Source organism: Petromyzon marinus, chromosome 16 (assembly GCF_048934315.1).
Source record: "Petromyzon marinus isolate PM22_M1 ecotype Great Lakes invasive population chromosome 16, UKy_Petmar_22M1.pri1.0, whole genome shotgun sequence".
NCBI classification, from domain to species: Eukaryota; Metazoa; Chordata; class Hyperoartia; order Petromyzontiformes; family Petromyzontidae; genus Petromyzon; species Petromyzon marinus.
The window spans coordinates 7,404,967-7,426,827 of NC_133682.1; the positions used below are offsets into that span (position 1 = coordinate 7,404,967).

General features: G+C 47.8%; 1 protein-coding gene across 6 annotated transcripts in view; it reads left to right on the forward strand.

Moving 5' to 3' along the window:
* Positions 1-21,861, forward strand: part of NBEA (neurobeachin) — a 288,718-nt gene that overhangs the window by 237,489 nt on the left and 29,368 nt on the right. For all 6 annotated transcript variants that reach the window (XM_076067457.1, XM_076067460.1, XM_076067458.1 and 3 more), the window contains exons 40-46: positions 8,652-8,769; positions 9,454-9,556; positions 10,418-10,533; positions 11,931-12,043; positions 13,524-13,664; positions 15,111-15,230; positions 20,124-20,276. In XM_076067457.1, coding sequence (XP_075923572.1) covers positions 8,652-8,769; positions 9,454-9,556; positions 10,418-10,533; positions 11,931-12,043; positions 13,524-13,664; positions 15,111-15,230; positions 20,124-20,276 — 864 coding nt within the window. The remainder of the gene's footprint in view (positions 1-8,651; positions 8,770-9,453; positions 9,557-10,417; positions 10,534-11,930; positions 12,044-13,523; positions 13,665-15,110; positions 15,231-20,123; positions 20,277-21,861) is intronic.

A 21,861-nucleotide genomic window follows, 5' to 3' on the forward strand; every position in this document is an offset into this window, starting at 1 on the left:
GTATTGTAAAACCTTCCAGCTGAAGCTTCTCTCTCAGCACCTTGAAGTGACGATGATCTAAATAACATGGATGTATCAGATCCCATGTGTGTATTAATGGTCTATTGATGTGGTGTCTGGCAGGTCTAATGCATCATTTTTCTGAACTTATAATAAGTAATTTTGATTTACCTCCTAATGCTAACAACTGACACGGTATGACCGCACACAATCCGTGTCACTTTGCACATATATACTGCATCTGGTAGAATTAATCGCAATCCGTTGTGTATTCTGCCTGGAGTTCCCACCTGTCCTGGTTTTCCCAGGATTGGTCCCCTCTTTTGAGGTAGCTGTCTGAGGAAATATGTAAATCTTCCTGGGCTATTGTCAGTTGCGTAATAATACTCCATTCAAAACATTGCTCGTGTGTGTTGTTCTCTTCCACACGTCCGGTTCTGTGTACCTCCGAGTGGAACACTAAATTCTGACGCTGGCAGTTATTTATTTAACGTTCGCAGGAATTACTCTCCCTAGGCTGGGCAAGCAGTGAACCTTCTGGCTTGCTAAACGTCCCCAAAATAATTAGTTTAACCGGATCGTGATTTCTAATTAAGAAAGTCAATTGCACGGGATATTGTTTCCGAATGAGACGCATTGCCCTGTTTGTGTGTGTACGAGCAGGAGGTAGTTGATCTTGTTTTGATTTATTTTGGAGAAGAAAAAAAAACAACAACCCTAAAACCAACTCTGCTGTTAGCTCCTACTCCTAAATCGTGAGCCGTAAAACCTGGCTTCAACGCATTAAAAAATACACTCACGTTCTAGTCGGCTCCTATTTAAATCATACAATGGAATTACAATAAAAGTCCGAGGTAAACAGGATTGCTTCAAAAGAGAAAGTACTGGGCTTTTGAGTAAGTAATGAACACACAAAGGCGCCCCGATCGTTTCAGTGGCAAGCTGGATCTTAATGTATGAAGTAATTGATTGTATCTCCGCTGTAAGCGATGAGGCAGAGCCGGTGTCCGGCACCGTAATGAATTTCCGCGATAGTAAACTTGGCCTCATTGGCCGTCCATTTGGTGTGCGCCGCGGGCTTCGTTATCAGCCGATCGATACCCGACCGAGGTTGGGATTGACTGCCGTTAAAGTATCAATATCCCAGTTAATAGAAATGAAATAAATTTTTTAGGGCCGGAGCAAAGGTCGACACCTGAAAAATTGAGTTTGTCTGTGGAAGAGAAATCTCGCGCCTCGCTGCGAAAATTGAGGTCAAGAGGGCAGCCGTTTTGCGCGCGGCGCGACGCGTCCGATGAATTACAGAGTCCATTACGGGCCGGGCCTCCGAGCGGTAACATTAAATAGCTTAATGTGTCATTTGTAGCTCCTTCATCACGTGAGGCCACATAATGGCGTTAACGCAGCTCCAGAGCCATCGGAGCGGTGCCCCGCGCTTTTATTACCCAGCCCTAATGGCCCCACGTGATAGATTGATTCATTTTTAATTTAAAAATGAACAAAGCGCTAATTCATTATTGTGTTTTTGGTTGCTGGAATTGAATTTTTTCAGCCCCCCCCCCCCCCCCCACCGCTTCCTCCCTTCCCCATCTCGGCGTTGCCCTTGATTGCTTCAGCAGACGAGCGACAATGCAAGCCCGGCGGGCGGCGAGACGAAATCTCCGCCACACGGCGCGTCCCCATCGCACGCAGAGCGAAAGAAGCCCTTTGCGTGTGTTTGACCGAATCATTGCTGTACAGCGCCACCGCGACGGCGTTTCAAAGCGCACGCCATTTCATGTTTATCCTCCCGATGCTTAATTTCAGCCGGGTTTTTCCGGGTCGGCGATCCCCAAAAAAAAAATCGGCCGGCACACCACATCCAGTATTCATACGTCTCTCTACGGCCACGGCTACCAGTCATGTGCCACTTCGCGGTCTACCAATAACCTGGAAAGTATTCAATGAGAAATTAATCCTTGCCGACCAACGCTTTAACGTTGTGGGATTAGTGCGACTTCCTGATAAGATTTCTAAAATGAGGTTGTGTTTTGGCCCTGGCTTTGTGTGCGTGTAGAAGGGCGCGCGTGCGAGTACACTGCACGTGTTTGCAGAACCTATAAAACGTGCCTACAGTCACGAACCTGCCTTCTGCTTTTCAACCCAACTCTGGTTTCCATCTCTCTTGACCGATAAACACTCGTGTGTATTGGCATTGTATGCAAATACAGTAGGACATTTTTGGTTTAATCAGCTCCGTGGGCGGTAGTGTAGCGGTAATCGCGCTGCGCTACGATCCCGGCATCCCGAGTTCGGTTCCAGCTCGCAGCAAACACCAGTGACGATTATCTGACCCCTAGATCGACTCGGCCTCAAATGAGTACCCGCTGCGGTGTGTAAACGTCGCCACTGGGAAGACAAAGGCAGGCAGACAGGGCGTGGTGCTATAGCCACTCCACCTCCCTCGGTGTACCGTGTCGGCCTCCATAGGCGCTCGCTAACAGCACTTGCCGCAACAGTCTGTTGAGGCAATACGAGGAGGGGGGGAGATCTTTGTCTTGTACGCGGGTGGGCGGTAGTACAACGACAACGACAACGACGACGCACGCGCACACGCGCGCGGGAGCAACGGAGAGCGCGAGCGGCAAAGAGCGATGCCCCCGCGGCGGAGTGCCGTGGCGCTCCTCCGCGTGCTCCCCGCGGATCGGCCACAGCGCTCCTCCTAATCCCCATTTAATTGGAGCTCCGGGGAGCAGCGACGCTAAAGGCCACGCCCCCCCCGGGGAGCCGTCACGGGCAGAAATCAAACGGCCAAATCGGTCGGGGGCGCTGAATTTGTTTAAAAATTTCATTTTTGTTGTCGCAGTCGTTGCGGTTCGTCGTTGTTTAACCGCGAGCCGCGCTGTGTTTCCCTGATCGAGGAAAACAAAAAAGCTATCGACCGACAGAATTCATTATAAAACGTTGCGCAACGTTTCAAGGCCTGGAAGTTTGATGGAGATGATAGCATGTGATATATCCTTCATGGTTTTTTTTAATTTAGTGTCATGGATGTATTTAATGTTGCCGGTGTATTATCTGGAGAGAATATGAAGTGGGAGGGAGCTTCCAAGGTACAGGGAAAGATATGCGACAGTAACACATGCAAACATTAATGGTTTCGAATACACTTCAAACAATTTCGCTATAATATTCACATCTACAGTAAAGTTAATAAACATTTGAGAAGAAGGCTTCACAGTAATTACATCAAAGGCTAAATAACCACAGGACAGCTTTAAAGTTACCGGGCACATTAAACACAAAGACAAGCAAAATATGCTGCGTAGGAACGGGGGACCGAGTTTGTGCGAAAGAGTGAGAGGGTGGGTGAGGAGGTACGGTGAAGAGGTACGGACACAGGTGAAGAGAGGGCAACGGTTCAGCGAGAGTGACATATAAGTTGAGCACAGTTGGCTACGTACGGTGTGAAAGAAGTTATACATACAGAAGTAATTGTTTTGTCTGAAAGCTGTCATTCAAAATACTTGAAAACCTTAACTGGAATATTTCTCGAGATGAATCCTCTGGTCTGGTGACACGGATGAGTTTGGTTGATGTTGCCAGCACACTTTGTGGGGGCAGTTCGGGGTGGTGGTGGTGGGGGCGGAGAGGAGGACGGGAGGGAGTCCTCCTCCTCACAGACACTCCTCTTCAATTAAAGGAGCATTGAGAGTTACTCTGACAGCAGTCAGGGTGGCCGAAGACTGCGTGATGTTTGGTTTTAGTCACATTTCTGTGCACTGGGAAAACGGGACCCGGCTCAGAAAGCCACTAACTGTGCCTGTCTGCCACACAACTGCCAATAACTTCCATGGCAATCTGCTGCTACAACTGCACATTCACTTCCATGGCAATCTGCTGCTACTGCCAATCACTTCCATGGCAATCTGCTGCTACTGCCAATCACTTCCATGGCAATCTGCTGCTACAACTGCACATTCACTTCCATGGCAATCTGCTGCTACCGCCATTCACTTCCATGGCAATCTGCTGCTACCGCCATTCACTTCCATGGCAATCTGCTGCTACCGCCATTCACTTCCATGGCAATCTGCTGCTACCGCCATTCACTTCCATGGCAATCTGCTGCTACCGCCAATCACTTCCATGGCAATCTGCTGCTACCGCCATTCACATCCATGGCAATCTGCTGCTACTGCCATTCACTTCCATGGCAATCTGCTGCTACTGCCAATCACTTCCATGGCAATCTGCTGCTACCGCCAATCACTTCCATGGCAATCTGCTGCTACCGCCATTCACTTCCATGGCAATCTGCTGCTACCGCCATTCACTTCCATGGCAATCTGCTGCTACTGCCATTCACTTCCATGGCAATCTGCTGCTACCGCCATTCACTTCCATGGCAATCTGCTGCTACCGCCAATCAGTTACGTGGCAATCTGTTGCTACTGCCATTCACTTCCATGGCAATCTGCTGCTACTGCCAATCACTTCCGTGACAATCTGCTGCTACCGCGAATCACTTCCATGGCAATCTGCTGCTACCGCCATTCACTTCCATGGCAATCTGCTGCTACCGCCATTCACTTCCATGGCAATCTGCTGCTACTGCCAATCACTTCCATGGCAATCTGCTGCTACCGCCAATCACTTCCATGGCAATCTGCTGCTACCGCCATTCACTTCCATGGCAATCTGCTGCTACCGCCATTCACTTCCATGGCAATCTGCTGCTACTGCCATTCACTTCCATGGCAATCTGCTGCTACCGCCATTCACTTCCATGGCAATCTGCTGCTACCGCCAATCACTTACGTGGCAATCTGTTGCTACTGCCATTCACTTCCATGGCAATCTGCTGCTACTGCCAATCACTTCCGTGACAATCTGCTGCTACCGCGAATCACTTCCATGGCAATCTGCTGCTACCGCCATTCACTTCCATGGCAATCTGCTGCTACCGCCATTCACTTCCATGGCAATCTGCTGCTACCGCCATTCATTTCCATGGCAATCTGCTGCTACCGCCATTCACTTCCATGGCAATCTGCTGCTACCGCCATTCACATCCATGGCAATCTGCTGCTATCGCCATTCACTTCCATGGCAATCTGCTGCTACCGCCAATCACTTTCATGGCAATCTGCTGCTACTGCCAATCACTTCCATGGCAATCTGCTGCTACCGCCATTCACTTCCATGGCAATCTGCTGCTACTGCCATTCACTTCCATGGCAATCTGCTACAACTGCCATTCACTTCCATGGCAATCTGCTGCTACCGCCAATCACTTCCATGGCAATCTGCTACAACTGCCATTCACTTCCATGGCAATCTGCTGCTACCGCCAATCACTTCCGTGACAATCTGCTGCTACCGCCATTCACTTCCATAGCGATCTACTACGACCGCAATTCGATCTACTGCAACGAATCCTGCTCACGTTAATTGTGAACCTAATAAGGTGAAAATGATTCACTCTCTATACCTAGCATTTTATGCTTTCACAGAAATGTATTAAAACAGTCGCCATTCTCGCTTGCATGGAAATGTGCTGTGGATATCGCTGTTCACGTTAACTATAATTCACACTTTTTTCTCAATCCATTGCTGGATGAAGGTCTCCCCCACGCCGTGGCTGCCACGAGGGTCCCTTGATCATACTTTATCACGCTGGTGGGATCGCGGGGCCCCGAGGTTGGGGGGAAGGTTGGGGAAGGGCCGGTTTAGATTTAATTCGCCACTGACGTTAGCCGTGGCCCGGTATCGAACTCCGATCTACTAGGTTCAAAGCGCAGTGCGCTCACCACTGCGCCACCGCTCCACCCCTGAGTTGCTCTCGTATAAATATTTTCCAAGCGACCGTCTTTCCCTTTCACAGAAACACATGAAAGCAACTGCCATTTTCACTGTCGTAGAGCGCTGTCAAAGCGACCTGCTTAGTATTTTATTGTATCTTTCTGTTGCAATAACCTCAACCCCAGGGTTAAGGGCTCGGGTCATTGCAGTATAGAACATGCAAAGGAGTGCTATCGAGGTCACTTCATTGAAATAGGACGTACGGTGATGGCTTAAATAGAGCTCCATGAATGTGAATGCCTGTCGCGTTCATGGATCTTTGTGAAAGTGAGCGGCCGTCGCTGAAGACGCAAAGTTCGCAGTTTCGTGGATTTGATTTTTATTCTTTACGGCGACCACTTAAAGCCTTTCAGCTAACCCGGGGTACTGGTGCTTAAACGTAGCGATTACGCGCGCTGACTTATAACGCAGATTCGTATCCATTTGGCGTCAATGACAAAAATTATTTTGGATATAATTAATTTTGCCTAAAACAACTGCGACCGGTGATGGAATGGCAGCCAAAGGAGGGGATGTACACCAGAGGCCGTCCACCAGGGAGATTGAGCGATGAGATCGTTTTCACGTGCGGGAGGAGGATAGATCATGGAATCGTGGGGCCCCGAGGACTGGCGATGGCATGGGGAGGCTTTCATCCAGCAGTGGATGGATCATGGCAGTCGCTGATGATTATGATGAAAGTGAAAATAACTGACGGCAAAGATAATTTTCTAAATGTGGATTCATAGCCTTAAAAATGTTAGGTTTAAAGAAAATAACCCATAACACAGTCAAGAAACGAATTGTTAAAATTTTAGGATTCTGTTCAAATGTTTTAACAATTTAAAGAAATAGTCATCCTGAATAAAAACACTCCGAAGGTGGTATGTAAGCAGGCAATGACAGTATGTGTCCACATACCGAGCATTATATACATGCCCAGTACTATAGGGCTATATTTACTGTGGGTATAACGATTGTATTGATTCATCAATTTTGATCCATTATTAATGTTCGGTATAAAAATCACATGTGAAAGAATACATTAATTTTGATGTATGCATATAAATAAATACAAATCTTACAAATTACTTTCAGAGTCATGAGGTGAACAAACACATACATACAAGACCAAAAAACCTCACGAACTATTCAATCAAGGTGACAAAATTGAGACAGAGGAAATGTAAATTCATGAATCAAATCACTAGTCCTGAATCATGAATCTCCGTAAGGGTGGATCGTTCACACCCCTAATATTTACCAAACCATATTTTTAAATGTCGTCGATGCATTGTGAGCAGATAAAAATACCTAGTTGAGTTTTTAAATTTGTATTTAATTATTCAGACTCTCCCTCCGGCCAGTAGTGGAAGTGTACTTGTCACATTCTTCCCGAGCCGGTCCTGCGTGCACACACGCACACACACACAAAGACCCCACTTTTAGCCTTAACAGACTTTTGGGGCTAGTGCTTTTAGCGAGCACCTATGAAGGTCGACATGGCACATGAGGTGGCGAGCACCATGCTCGATCGCATTTGTTTGCAAAGTGACAATGTTTACACATTGCACCAGGTACTCATTTGAGGCCGAGTCGACATTGAGGATGCCCAGGACCGGTTGAGATAATCAGCACTGGTTGGCAATGAGCAGGAGTCGAATTCGGGTCGCAGGGTTCGTAGCGCAGTGCACTAATCGCTGCGCCACCGCTCTCCTCGCATATGCACACACGCACATACGGGGATATTTTATTGGATTAAGACGGACACACACAATGGCCGCTAAACGGCACAGCCTGCCAGCTGCTTCTTAAGAAGATGAAGCGAAGGGCTCGGCAGAAAGAGGGAATTAAAGACGATCGCCAGTCTCATTCAGGACTTAAGACCCAGCGGCAGAGATGCAAAAGTAACCAGGGATACTCGGCAGATCACCCAACTATGTTTAATGGCCCAAAGGGGAAGGGATGTGCAGAAAGAATGGCCCCCAAATAGGATCAGCGGTTCAAAAGTTTTGCACAAAACACTTGCGTTTATATATTCACTGTGATGCACGTATCCGCACACATCATTACTTAGCCCAGCGCTGGGTCGCACTAAAATTAAAAGTTGAAATGAAAAGGATCGGACATACTTTAAAGACGGCGAGGTTAGAGGATTTTTAACACTTTGCCGCATGATTTGCAGCCTTTCTGAAATATTGAACGCGTTTGCTTCGCCGATTTAAAATATTCACACGTCTCATGGTTTTAAAAATGTACGAGAAAATTACCCTGAATTTTTAATATACAATGTGTCCGTATTTAATGAAAAGTAGCTGTAAGAAGTTTAAAACATTTATGATTGTACTCTTACTGTTGGTGTCCAATGAGTCTCTTGTGTGTGTCGGCCCTGTTAAGAAAAAGTCGCGTCTGTATTGACACACACAGGGCTCTCTGAGGTTTTCAGATTTTAATATTTGCTTCAGCTTCCGCTGGGTTCTGTACTCTTTGTTTATTATTGTATCCTCGTTCGACACGGGACGATTCACCATTCCCAGAGATTCCATTGCTATGATTGTGTCTGTGATTCTATTGAAGCATCATTTATAATTTGTCCGTTACTGTTTATTTCCATTATTTCTTGTTTTTCGTCTGATTCATACAGTTTCATTGTCTCCACTAACCTCAACAAAGCATTTCGCAAATCGTTCATGCAACGTTACATGCCTCGTTCGCATGCAATCTGCATTCCCTGTGTTTGTGTATTTTTTTGTCATTGATCAGTTCGTGGCACGTTGAGGCAGGGTTGCGGCGAGTCTTAACGGTGCGCACCTTTGTCGTTCCTGCAGGTGCTGGCCTACACGGAGAGCCTTCACGGAAAGTGGCTCTTCAGCGAGGTGGAGGCCATCTTCTCACGACGCTACCTCCTGCAGAACACGGCGCTTGAGATCTTCCTCAGCAGTCGCAGTGCGTGGCCACGTCGCACCACCCAGAAGTCACCCGCTCTCACTCGCCCAACATTAACCGTCCGGCCGCCACCGCTCCCCCCCCCCCCCACCCATCGCTCCCTCTCTCTTCCCGTCCAGCCTCTTTACTGAAGGCCACGGGGTCCACCAACTTCTGGCAGCAGTCCTTTGCTTCCTGTTCTCAGCCCCTTTGCAGAGGCCCGCAGGGCTTGATGCGTTTTACGTCGTCTGTGCGCCTGGTCACGTGACTTTGCAGGCACAGTTAGAGATGGATGGGTGTGTGGAGAAACAGGTGGACATGATCATAATTATGCCGTTCACCTAGGAAAGCCTCAAAAACGTTACATTGCCTTGCCGCTCCACCATTCATGTGGTGTAGTGTGTCATTGGGGAAAGTTGCTGTTTGTTTTTTGTCGTTCATGTTGCTGTGGTTGTTGTTGTGGTCGATGTAGTTGATGTTAATGTCGTAATTGTTGTTTTGTAATGCTTTATGTTGTTTTTTCTATAGTTGTTGGATGTGGATGTTGTTGCCGCTGTGTTTTTGTCATCATCATTATAGCTGCTAACGCTGCGATTGTTGTTGTTGAAGTTGTTATTGTTGATGTGATTGATGTTGACGTTGCTGTGGTTGGCGATGTAGTTGGTGTGATTGTTGTTGATGATAACGATGTGTGTTGTTGTGCAGCATCGATCATGTTCAACCTCCCAGACGCGACGATCGTTAAGAGCGTCGTTCACCTGCTGCCACGCGTCGGCATCGGCACCCTCTACGGCCTACCACAGGCTCGGTACGGCCGCCCCTGCGGGGTTAGCGGACAGTGTTCTGATGCCAAGCTTAAACCATCACATGAACTCCGTTCATCCTCACAGCAGCTTTTGGCTAGCCATCGAACAAAGACGGTCACTGCATTGCGCACTTTCAGATATGCTTCTGCGGCCGTCTGGAACGCTCCTCCTTCCGATATTAAGAAGCCACTGGAGCTATGCACTTTAAAATCTATATTGAAAAGGCATTTCTTTTTCACTGCTTTTTGTTTAGTTTGTTGTCATTCCCCCCCACCTCCGATTAGCACGGTTGACTACGTACGGTTCTTCGAAGGAAGTTCAACATACATACAAGCTTTGACTTTAGTTTATGTAAATATTGATCTAACACATTCCCTCACTTGACGATTTATTTGGAAAATCTATTAAATTTGAACAGTATTTACAAAGGTCTTGTAGTAGACTACAAATTAAAACCACATCACAGCTCCTTTGCCAATCCACTGCTGAGATGAAGGCGTCACTGCTCTGTTGTCGGTGGTGTGATGGGGCACCCTCTGTCTTGGGTCAGGGTTGAGTGAGGAGAAACTGAACTTCCACTCAGTGATGAAGATGACTGAAAGATCGAGGGATTATGATTATGCTCATGATTGGATGATAACTTGATAATCCTGGTAACCAAATAACTATGCTAGAATTTGAATGTTGATGATAATTTGATGATTAAAAGATTATTCAAATATGTTGATAAGCGTAACCTTATGACAATGGGAGCTAAATAATGATGATTATGATAAAGTATTAACGATTATAATTGAATGGAGATGGTCATTCAATCATGACGATGACGGTGAAATGTCTGCTCCTGCTACGTGCGCTGCAAGGCGGTATTCGCTCGCCAGCCCCCGCCAGCTCTTCAAGGCCTCCAACATGACCCAGCGCTGGCAGCAACGGGACGTCTCCAACTTCGAGTACCTCATGTTCCTCAACACCATTGCCGGTGAGACCCCATTACCTGTCGAACCGTCCTGCCACTGTCACCCGCTCACCGTCCAACTCACAGTTGCCCTGAGCTGAGCAGGCGTCAACCCACCCCCCCCACCTGCACCCCCAACCTGCCTCCCTTCCACCCCCCGCACCACACAACCGCCAGGTGCTCAATGAATCAAGGTGCACAGGTTTGCCTTTCACCGTTTTTTCGTAGCTGTGCTGAACCTTTGCCTTGCACCTATTTGCCCTCGGTTTGCTTACCCGAGAAACCTCTGCAATATTCACGCGGCGGCGAGCCCAAAATGGACGCTCCCTGGCCCGGCGCCGATGTCCCGTTTGCAGGAGTGCACTGAAGCAGTGGCCGTAGATTACGCTGAAAGTCACGAAGCCTGCCACTGGCGTGCTGGAATTTTTTGTTTCATTCTCATGCATGTAAAGTGAAATATTGGAGGGCACGAGCTGTGTCTTGTGTGACCTTTGGGAGGAGGATGGTGAATGATGCTCGCACTAATTTTATTCAAATGGAATTTTAAATGCATTTGGCGGGCAACCGCACATTGACACACACATATTATTACCATTATGGAATATGAATGCGCACAGTAATTAGGGCGCTCACCTTTACCACAGTAGCAGAAGTAATTGTGCAAGCTAAAATTTTAACAGTATTGACAATTTTTTTATGTCCTCCCCTTCCCCCCCCCCAGTACACGACTAGTACGGCTAAGATGCTTGCAGTGACTGGTAAATTGTGTTTGCCAGCAGATCAATAGACATCACATTGACTGTTAATAGAGTAAGTAGGCTTTAGCAGGACACTTCAGTAGAAAGGATGGTGATGTGTGGTCGAGACTAAAGATGGGAGTGGCAGCCAAGGGAGGGAACACATCCAAGAGGATGTCCTCCACCTTGATCAGCTCGTGTGCAGCAGCTACAGAGATTGTTGCATCGCGTGACTTGTAGGGGATGGGGGGAGGGCTTTGGAAAGCTTTCATCTAGCACTGGCTAGATCATGACGAGTAATTATGTTTTGCGAATAACACAAGAAAGTGTGGGTTGTTGTCAGAGTGAAACATCTTCCAAGCAATTCTGTGCTGGAATAGAACAAAGCACTCAGAGGTGTCGGGGCAACAGTATTTTTTGAACTGGTGCAGGCAGAAGGAATAAATAAATAAAAATCGGCTGACGAGTAGCTGTGTCCAAAGGTTCCACATTTATGTGCTGTTGGTTATCGCGCTGGAGCATTGGAGGGCAGCAATAATTCACAACGGGGGCAAGGATTGTTTAACGTCGCCCTGCATTAGCGTCGCCGCCTACGTACCTCACGCTCCCCCCTCTCTCTCTCTCTCTGGGCCTCCTCCCCCTTCCCCCCACGCCCGCCCTTTCTCCCATCTTGCACCGATCCAGGCCGGACGTACAACGACCTCAACCAGTATCCGGTCTTTCCGTGGGTCATCGCGAACTACGACTCTGAGGAGCTTGACCTCACGCTGCCCAGCAACTTCCGGGACCTCTCCAAGGTGCCTCATCTCACACTGAGCGGCGCCGTTCGCCAGTCGCTCATTCCTGGAGTTTTCGTACGAAACGTTGACAGTGTTTTATGTTCATTTCCCAGTGGAAATTGAATTCACTTGTTTCGTGCGTGCGTGCATGCGTTGTGGTTTTTTGCACTATATGTTGTTAAGGGCTGATTCAGCTTTTGGGGAAAAAAAGTGACATGCGGTGATGTCTGCTTGGCTCAACTGTGGCGTGATAAACCTTTGGCCTCTCTTTTCCAACGTGCAGGAGACATTCGTCAAGTTAAGGCCAGAAACGCCAGAGCGAAATTAAAGGGGTTTTGGTGTCACAGTTGTCTTTGACTCTTTGGCCCCAATAATGTGTGAGCGTTCCTCCACAAGCTCTCTTGCTCTCTCTCCCTCCCTGTCTATCTATCGCAACACTAGGGAGGGAGTGCTTGTAGTTTAACTCAAACTGCATGGAATGAGTATAAAAAAATAGGTAATTTGCTTTTAATATAAGTAAAATTACACATTTGTATATTTTTTTTACATTTCCCCCACACACAATGTTCTATGCAGAGCCCCTGTGATGGGTCTTGGCGGTGTTGGTCTAGCGAAATCGACACTGCGATTGTTGTAGGTAAAAAAAAAAAAAACATCACTTTGATAGAACTAAAATATATTAATGCTTTTCCTTGTTTCCGCATAAAGTGTTTTACAACTGGGTCCAAAAGAGAACGAAATCTAGGCTGACAAAGAAAAATACGTTAACGTTTCCGCTGCGAGGCCTTCGTCACGACTTCAAGGCCTGCCGACGGCGGGCGTGAGGGCCCGTCTGCCAGGTTAAGTTGCAGAAAAAAAACTTTTATTTTCCTTTCTCAGGGCAATTCTCGCCTGTTTATTTTCTATTACAGCCGTACAAGGGCATTAATTTGACATTGAGTGAAAAAAGATGCACGTTCAAATTTATTTCGCTGGACATTCATGGGCTCAAGAAGGCGGTGTCCCTCCCCCCACAACGGCGACTTTCGCACAGACATCTGTCCAGTGCGGAAGAGTAGGCAAAATATCTTGGAGAAGGGATTTCTAGAGCTCTGTCTAGTCAGGGTCCTTTCCTCATCAGTCTAAACTATAAACTACTATTTTTGTTATTTTACCAGGTAAGGCCCACTGAACTATATAGCTCTTTTTCAGTAGCGACCTGGCCACAAATGATAGCTCAACGAAGTGGCTCATCACGTTGAAATGTATTGCAGCCAAATACTCTGAGTGGCGTGAGCAGGCAGTTGTAAGGCTGCACCTTTACCTTTCACCTGAGGTTAAACCACAAAACTCGTGTCGCGAAGTCACTTTCTCAAGTCAAGAGGCATGCAGCCTTTATTCAATCGAGGAGTGCCGTCTCATGTCAGGGGGGGAGAGAGGCATATTGAACAGGCAGAGGCAACGATTCATCGATCCAAAACCGATTCTCACACAAGCATCGAATGCATTGTCCCCGCAGCCCGTGGGAGCCCTGAACCCGCAGCGCGCTGCCGTGTTCGCCGAGCGCTACGCGTCGTGGGACGACGCAGACATCCCGGCCTTCCACTACGGCACGCACTACTCCACCGCCGCCTTCGTGCTCATGTGGCTCCTCCGCGTGGTACGCCGAGAGCCGCTCGCCCGGTCGCCCGCCCGCCCGCCCGCCTGCTCGCTCCGAACACAAACCTTTACTCAGCGTTTGCCGCGGTCGCTCCATTGATTTTGTGTGGCTTTGAAAAGAAAAGCACCGTCACGAGTTTTATAGCTGTATCTTAAGCAAAGCTATTGATTGTCTGTTGGGGTTGTCCGATGGATTTCGTTTGTACCTCCTGCAAAAGCCCGTGTTGGCCTTGTCCTGGTTATCGGGCAAGCAGGCCCTCCAACTGCACCGTGGGTCAGAGGGGCCCTGGCGGTGGGCTCCAAAATGGAGGGAAATTACCCAGGCCATGCCCACCACACCACTATGTTTTGGGCAGTGTCCAGTGGTGTATACGGTGAATTCCACTTCACCGAAATCTCAATTGTGCGACTCTATTTATGGAAGAGGTAGGATCACCTCCCGTGCGCAGTTCTAAGATGGTTATGTGCAGACCACTTAACCGGGTGAAGCAACGTCCATTCCTTCAATGAGTGCCGTAGCCATCTCACTCCACCTAAGCTGCTACACAAACGATTCGCTGCCTTTATTTGTTTATTTTACTCGCCCTTTTGGATGTACGACTTAATTAAAATAATCTAAAGATTGTAATAGGTTATTGATTCTCCTGGCTTAATTACAAAATTAAGATGTTTCAGGCTGTATTTTCTCTTCGATTTGGAAACGAAGCTAATTTAATACCAGGTGATGGGATGCTGCCCAGGTGCAATGGGTTAACACACTGGACTTGCAATGCAAAGGTCGCCGGTTTCATCCCCCCCCCACCGTGGCAGTTGAAACAGTGGGGCAAGTTTCTTAAATCCCCGCGGCTCTGTCCACCCAGCAGTACAAATGTGCAGCACCACAGCGAGTCGATCGGCAGGTGACGTATTTTGGGATAAAGTGTGGGTCTTCTCGCTTCGCCCGATACGTCTGACGGGCATGGAAGACTCGACCAAAATAGACTCGAAGGGTTCTGTCGTGGCATGAGCAAGCAATTGCAGGGACTGCACCTTTACCTTAAATCGAAAGCAGTCCACTGAGCGGGTCATGGGGGTTATTTGACCATACTTCACTATGCTGGTTCGTGTGGGTTGGGGAACGTATATTTTTTTTAGCATAGATATATAACGTGTTGAGAGGTCAAAAACAAGCATATACACAATGTCTAAATACTTAAACATTTAGCCGAAAATATTACACTCGAATGAGTCCATTCGTTACAACAAAGCCATTTAAAAGCAATAATCTTGGACAGAGATAGAAGATGGCCTCTGTTCTAAAAATGCCCAATGTTGTCATTACTCCCACTAGCATTCAAAGACAAAGGGAAGTTTAATTATGGGAACTCCAGAACTGGTCCTGGGAGGTCGTTTGTGCTGTGGCTGCTGCCCATGTGACCCGAGTCGTGCCTGTTTGCTGCCCCCACAGGAACCGTTCACCAACTACTTCCTGAGCCTGCAGGGTGGAAAGTTCGACCACGCCGACCGCACCTTCTCCTCCGTCGCGCGTGCCTGGCGCAACAGCCAGCGCGACACCAGCGACGTGAAGGTAAGTGCAGTGTCGTCGCCGTGGGGAAGGAGGGAGGGATCTTGTGCGATCTCATCGATAGCTGAAACACATGCAAGCTCTTCAGAATATTATGTTTTATTGTTCACGAGGGGCTACTTTGTTGCGAAGGTAAGTTGTTTTGGATAGGACACGTTGCTGGAATGGATGATGGTCAGTGGTCGCAACTGATAATTGATTGGCAACCAAGGGGATGGATGCACGAGAGTAGATGTACACCGTGGACCATGGAGCGATGAAATCAGTTTGTCTATACCAGGTATCAGATGGCTTGTTGCATAGTAGGACCGGACGAGATGGCGGTAGCTTGGAAGACACTCTGTTCTATCGGAGCATTATTTGACTCCACACTGGTGCTGTATCTGTGGAAATATTGTGTCTGTCAGTCCTTCCGAGAAAACTTCATTCGCATGTGTTCACGAAAGCTAAGAAATAAACGCTAAATAACTGAAACAACACCTACCACACATGTTACAAAAACCACGGCCCAGATCTGTATAGTTTCTTGGCAACATGGGCAATGATATGCTTTGGAAATAGTTTTCGTTTAACAAAAATATATTATTCTGTGTACCAGTAAGATGAGCGCAAATGCTTTATAAGGCTAGCCCATGGGCATAAGCTTGCCAGCACTGCTTGTTTTCATGCACACATTTCTGAAATAGTCAAGTCGCCTAAAAAAACTGGAAGCTCCCTTAACATTCTGGTTTCCTAGCTTGTTAATGTGGTTTTATTCAATAGACTGCACAGCTTAGGTCTCAGTGACTCAAGTGCAGTCTGGCTTGTAGTGATAATGCTGTGTTGAGAGCTGTCATGTGTTCAAAGGAATGTGCTGTGTGCATTAAACTATAACATTTTATATATTTAAACCCCTTTGTCGATCCACTGCTGGATTTAAGCCTTCCAACAGTGTATCAATCGTGGTGGGTTGTTTGATCGTATTTTACCACACCGGTGATTGCGGGTTGGTAAAGGTGCTACCCAGGATCGGTTCACTTAGTACTTGCCACTGACGATATCACGAGCCACTGGTGTTAGGCATGGCCAGGAATCAAACCTAGCATACTGTGTTCAACACGCAGTTTGTTGAAATTATGTTATCACTACCCCCCGGCCCCCGAGATTGTATATAAGCAGGACACGTTTCTGGAGAATATATACCAGATTCCGAATGTTGTCCATTGCTGTGGAAGTTACTCTAATATTGAGTGAGGCATTGATTAATGTTTGTAAAAGTTTGCATTAAAACGAAGCATGCAAAACAGCTGCTGGCCTATTGTGGGCTTTCTGATGACTGCAAAGCTGTCTCGGGAATAATTCATGAACAACCTGTTTGTCATTAATCTGCTTAATTGGTTATTCCCTCTTGGACAGGTTAATGTAGTGTGCAAATTATTTTGTGCATTCTATTCTAAAAAGGCTCTCTAGGCCTCATTGAAGTTATTGTTATTAAAGAGGCATGACTTGGCCCATTAATCAAATAAAATTGATGACAATTGGAAAGAGTAACTTGGCCGTGCTATTTGAAGAATCTCTGGAAATTAGTTTTACTGTGGTCAATATTTTCCTTTTAAGTACCGTGGCTGAGGTCGGCAAAGTGGACAATTCTTCTTAGAGCACATCGCTGTGCTGGACGATCAACTTGTAACAACTACACACTGCCAACAGTGTGGTTTTTTTTCTGGGGTTACCACCTGTCCTCTCTTTGAGTTAGCCCTCCTGTGGAATCTCTAAGTCTTTCTGAGACATTAACAGTTCTAGTTTTTTTGTCAATTGTATCAAAGTACACCATCCAAGATAATGCATTGATGTGAAGTTCTCCCCTCTTGAGGTTGGTGCGAGATATTATTCCTACGACGTGCCCCAGTTTTTTTTTTTGTATCTCAGTGGTGGCAACCTTCACGTTTTGCCCTGTCGTGTAGATATCCCAAAGAAATCTCGAGAGCACAGGTCGCCGCGTGGAGGTGTGCGCGTGCGCCCTTCGTGGGTCGTCTGCGATGAGGGGGTGTCGCGTTTGGCCATGCGTGAAAGCAGTCGTCCCATTAGCCACCCCCCACCCCACCACCCGAGCCACGAGGGCCCTGCCCTCGAGCCCCACGGTCCGGCATAGCGAGGCCACCGCAGACAAATTAACAGCGCTGCCAGCATTAGGCCGAGTTACCTCCATTAGCAGCCACAGACGCGTTTGATTGGCGTTGCGTCGAAGCCACAGGCAGCCTCTGGCCACCAGGGTCACTGCAGCAACCTTCAGCTGAGCGCCCCCCTGGAATTCACGGCTGGGTAAGGTCGTCGGGGTGATGTCACGAGGTGTTAGCCCATTGCTTGACTGATGCACCCGAATGGAATATTGAGTTCCACCGGACTTCTTTGAAAACAGTTACTTCTATTGCTGTGGCTTCAACAACTAGTCAGTATTTCAAATCTGGAGTAAAAAAAAAACACACAATATGCATTGATTAAAAATGCGTGAAGCTGGCAATGCAGTGCACATGCGTTATTGGCCATTAGGCTGGCAGCGGCCTCGTAAAGTCTTTACAGGGCTTTCTGTGTTAAGTAAGCACGCTTTGAACACCAGATGGGCGTCACGACAGTTAAGTTACTTTGACGTGTGTGGGTTTACGGTGCCGGCGAATTTGCCGAGGCCGTGGAGGGGCGAGCAGTCTGGGATCCCCGGAGCTGCCGCCAAGGGTCCGCTCTGGCCCGGTCACATCTGCACGTGACGGATGCTGGGATGAAGCAGAAGAAGAAGGTTTAGGGGGGGGGGGAAAGGAGCACGTAATTATCCACCGATATGTCGGCTAGCAGACCTCTCTCGGGGGCTTGTTATGTTAGCATGTAATTTGGAGAAATTCCTTGACATCTTTGGGGCGCAGTGCACGTCACATTAGCCATAATTGACTGTGACAGCGTTCTTTGCCCCTGGCAGCCGACCGTGAGCACTGTCACAAGAAAGGGCTCGGTCGCTCGTTTGTTTGTTTGTCTCGGGCTGCCGTCCGCTTGCAGGAGCCTCTGCCTGTTTTCATGCACTCTAGCGGTGGGTAGTGTGGTTTGTCGTGAAGTGTCGCATTGTTTGCCCAAGAGCTGTGGCTGCGTGACGCTTTGTCCACGGGCCTCGTGCGTGTGGTCAACAGCGTTGTTCGAACCTGGCCAAGGCAAACGCCTGCGACTCAGATCCAGTGTTTATTTACTCTGACGCCCTCCCTTCCCCTGAGCTGTATCTAAAGCCAGCAAGTGATGCCGGTAAAACAGACAATTCAGCTTCAATTCCAAGCTGAATTTTCCGTCTAGCTCCTTAATTTTTTTTCTTCACTGTTTTTCTTTCGCTGCACTAACCGGAACAAATTAGTTGTTTTCTCTTGTCCATTTTCTCAGTTGCGTGGGATATTGAGGTATTTAATATTTATTTTTTAAAAACCTCAGACAGCCGTTTGAAAAAAAAAACCTCGTTCGCCCACGAGGCCCCCCCCCCACCCACCCACCTCCGGCCCGCGTGCCGTCCTCACGTCCGCCTGCAGACACCGCTCACTGAAGCCCGGGGGCCCTGGGGCCCATCTGGAGCTCACTGGTCTCAACGCAATCGCCAGACCATTCCAAAAATAATCTCACACATCACACCCCTATACACTCCAGCTTCGGGATTTTTTTGGCTCTCGGTTTGATTGCAGTTATGCGTGCACGCCTTTTAATTGACTGTTTAAATGTTGTAACATTAAAAAAAAACGTAATTAACAAGTCCAAGCTGCACATCGTGTAAAATCGAGACGTGTAAAGTTTTTTTCACGTGTATTCCGTGGACCTTTGGCACCGCTTACAATATAATGGCATTCATTCTGCAGTACAGTATGTGTGTTCTATTGATAACATTGTTTCAGCCAAAAGTGCATGACTTCAGCTGATAATAATTTCATGTCAATCGAGGAATAAATGAAAATTACATATTACATGTTTTTTGTTTTCGAATTATCAGTAATATATTTAGAGGTGGCCAACCGCTGAGGTTGTCGAAAGTAAGGCGAACCTATCCCTCCTCGTCAAACAAGCCTGACTCTGCTGATGAGACCCAGGGGTGCTGCAGTGGCGAGATTTTGACTGCAGGAGGTCGTGGGTTCGATTCCGACCCCGATGACCGTATATTTGGACTTTGTATGTTCTCCCCGTGGTCGTGTGGATTTTTCTCCGGGTCCTCCGGTTTTTCCATCCACATTTAGAAACATGAGTTTTAGAGTATTTGCCTGCTATAAATTTCCACATAAGCCACTTAGTAGAACTAGCATTTTTGGGCAGGTCCCTTCTGAAAAAGAGCTTTGTAGCTCAGTGGGCCTTACCTAGTAAAATTTAAAGTTTCATTTAGGTCAAAGCCAGTCCAGAGGTGTATTGCTTAAATAAATACCACTTTATATAATTGGTCTGGAAAGCCAAGGGCTGATGGAATAAAACATATTCTTTTTAAGTGGAAAGAGAACCTTATTTGGCAATGCAGAGCTCTGCTTATTTACACTCTTAGCCGTGTCACCTCGTTCACCGCTGCTCTAGCATTTCACTATTTCTTATTTATCAACCCCTCATCAGTGTCAGAATCTGAAAAGCTATTTACAAAGATCAACCGTCTTGAAAGTTCGAGGGACTTGTTGTTGCGTTGCACGATGGGTAAATTCCCATCCACCTCGCCGCCTCCACTTCCATGACATCTCTCCGCTTGGCAAAGCGTCGGCTCAAACTCTCTGGGTGAATTCCACGGCGAGAAACTTCCCCTACAGGCACCTGTGGAGCCTCGCCGCACGACCGTAATGCAGCCCGCGCCATGCTCGTCCGGGGTGTTTTTCCTTCATCGTTATCCCTCTGCTCCCCCCGCGCTCTTTTCCCTTCTCGCTGCAGGAGCTCATCCCTGAGTTCTTCTACCTGCCAGAGATGTTCACCAACAGCAACGACTACAACCTGGGGGTGACAGACGCCGGCGTGGCGGTGGGCGACGTCGTGCTCCCGCCCTGGGCCAAGACGGGCGAGGAGTTCGTCCGCATCAATCGCGCGGTGAGACTTGGCCCTGGCTCGACTCGGCCTGGCTCGGCCCGGCTCGGCGTGGAGGATGGGGGCAGGACGGTCACAGGGGAAACCTCGATTCACATCTGCGATGGGTTAACCCCGAGCGGAGGCCCACGGAGAGAGGCCTTGTTGGGGGCAGCCCCCACCCAGCCTCCCACCCCCGAGGCCTGGCCGTTTGACAGTCCCTCATCGCCCGCACGTCCACCGCTGGTAGGGCCGCCGGGCCTCCATCGGGAGGTTGGAGATGTGGATGCGCGTAGACGTGTGTTTCGAGGGCCTTGTGGTGATCGTGAATGTTCACCAGAGGCCACTTTATTTCATTATTTTTCAGTAGACACCTTGTCTGTTGGTTTGTTCAGGTTTTCAACTTTTCATCAATTGAAAATGTAGACTGTGGTTGAAGTTTTTGGCACAGCTTTGTTTCTGTCTGTTGAAGCGTGGCTAAACTCGAGCCATCTCGCTTGATTACTTCGCGCTTGAATGTCGGTGCGTGTTGTGGTGAGCAGAGAACAACGCATGATTTCACTCCCGCCTTCAGTGGCGTGCTGCACTGATGGCTGGAGACTTCCCTGACCAGACATGAGCAGCAAAAACATCAACCACGTGTCTTCCAGCCATGCCAAACTCTCTGCAATCTCGTTACCTCCTGTCTGCCGGTGCTGATGTTATGTAAAAGCAAAGTTCAGCACTGGTTTTCACTCCTAAAAGCTCAAGATTTGATTTGTGATCATGAGGAACAATTAACATTTTCACCTGGAAATGTTCAAAATCCGGGTGAATGTCGAGGTATTCTATAGTCTCTTTGTTTTTTTCGGTAAAGTCACGTATAAATAAGAAATAATAAAATAACATAATAGCGTACGCGTTACTGCAGGAGTAATTCCTGCAGTAACGAAAGCTTCGAATCAAGTCTATTCTATAGTCATTCCAGCTTTGTGATTTGGCTTTTTGTAACAGAATTAAAGCACAACCTCAAAGTGTATCGTTGCCATGTCAAGCTCAACACAGTGCACTGCAGTAGTGTAATAGCCATGCAAGTGAATTGTTTATTGACATTTTTCCTCCTGTGACAAAAAAATGAGACAGCCGCAGGACACCAGTGAGGCAACCAATGGACAAATCATGTGGAAGCGTTTGTGATCACGTGATGCTAATAAACCAATGAAAACCACCACCATGAAGGTGTTCTCGCATGTAACGCTGCCTTAAAAGGAAACGTGTAATCGGTGACGTTTCGGGCAGTCGGCCTATCCTTCGTAGCACATCTCGCGTGACACATTTCTTTGCACGTTCGTCTCACCGCGCTTGATTTGCTAAGAAGCCCCATGTGATGACAAACGCCCGCGCGTGATTGGTTGCCTTTCTTCTTTATGCTAGTGCCAGTCTCTTGTGGTTTGGACCCACGACGAGGGCGATGAGATGTTAATGCCGTGCGCTGAAACACGTGAGTGGCAGGTGGCCCGCGGTATTTAATACCGCTAAAAACCATTTTGGCATTTACTGCCGCGTGGGACGTGCGTATTGGGTTTAAAAACCGGCAGCCCCGTTTCATTTGAGCTCGTTCAAAGACGAC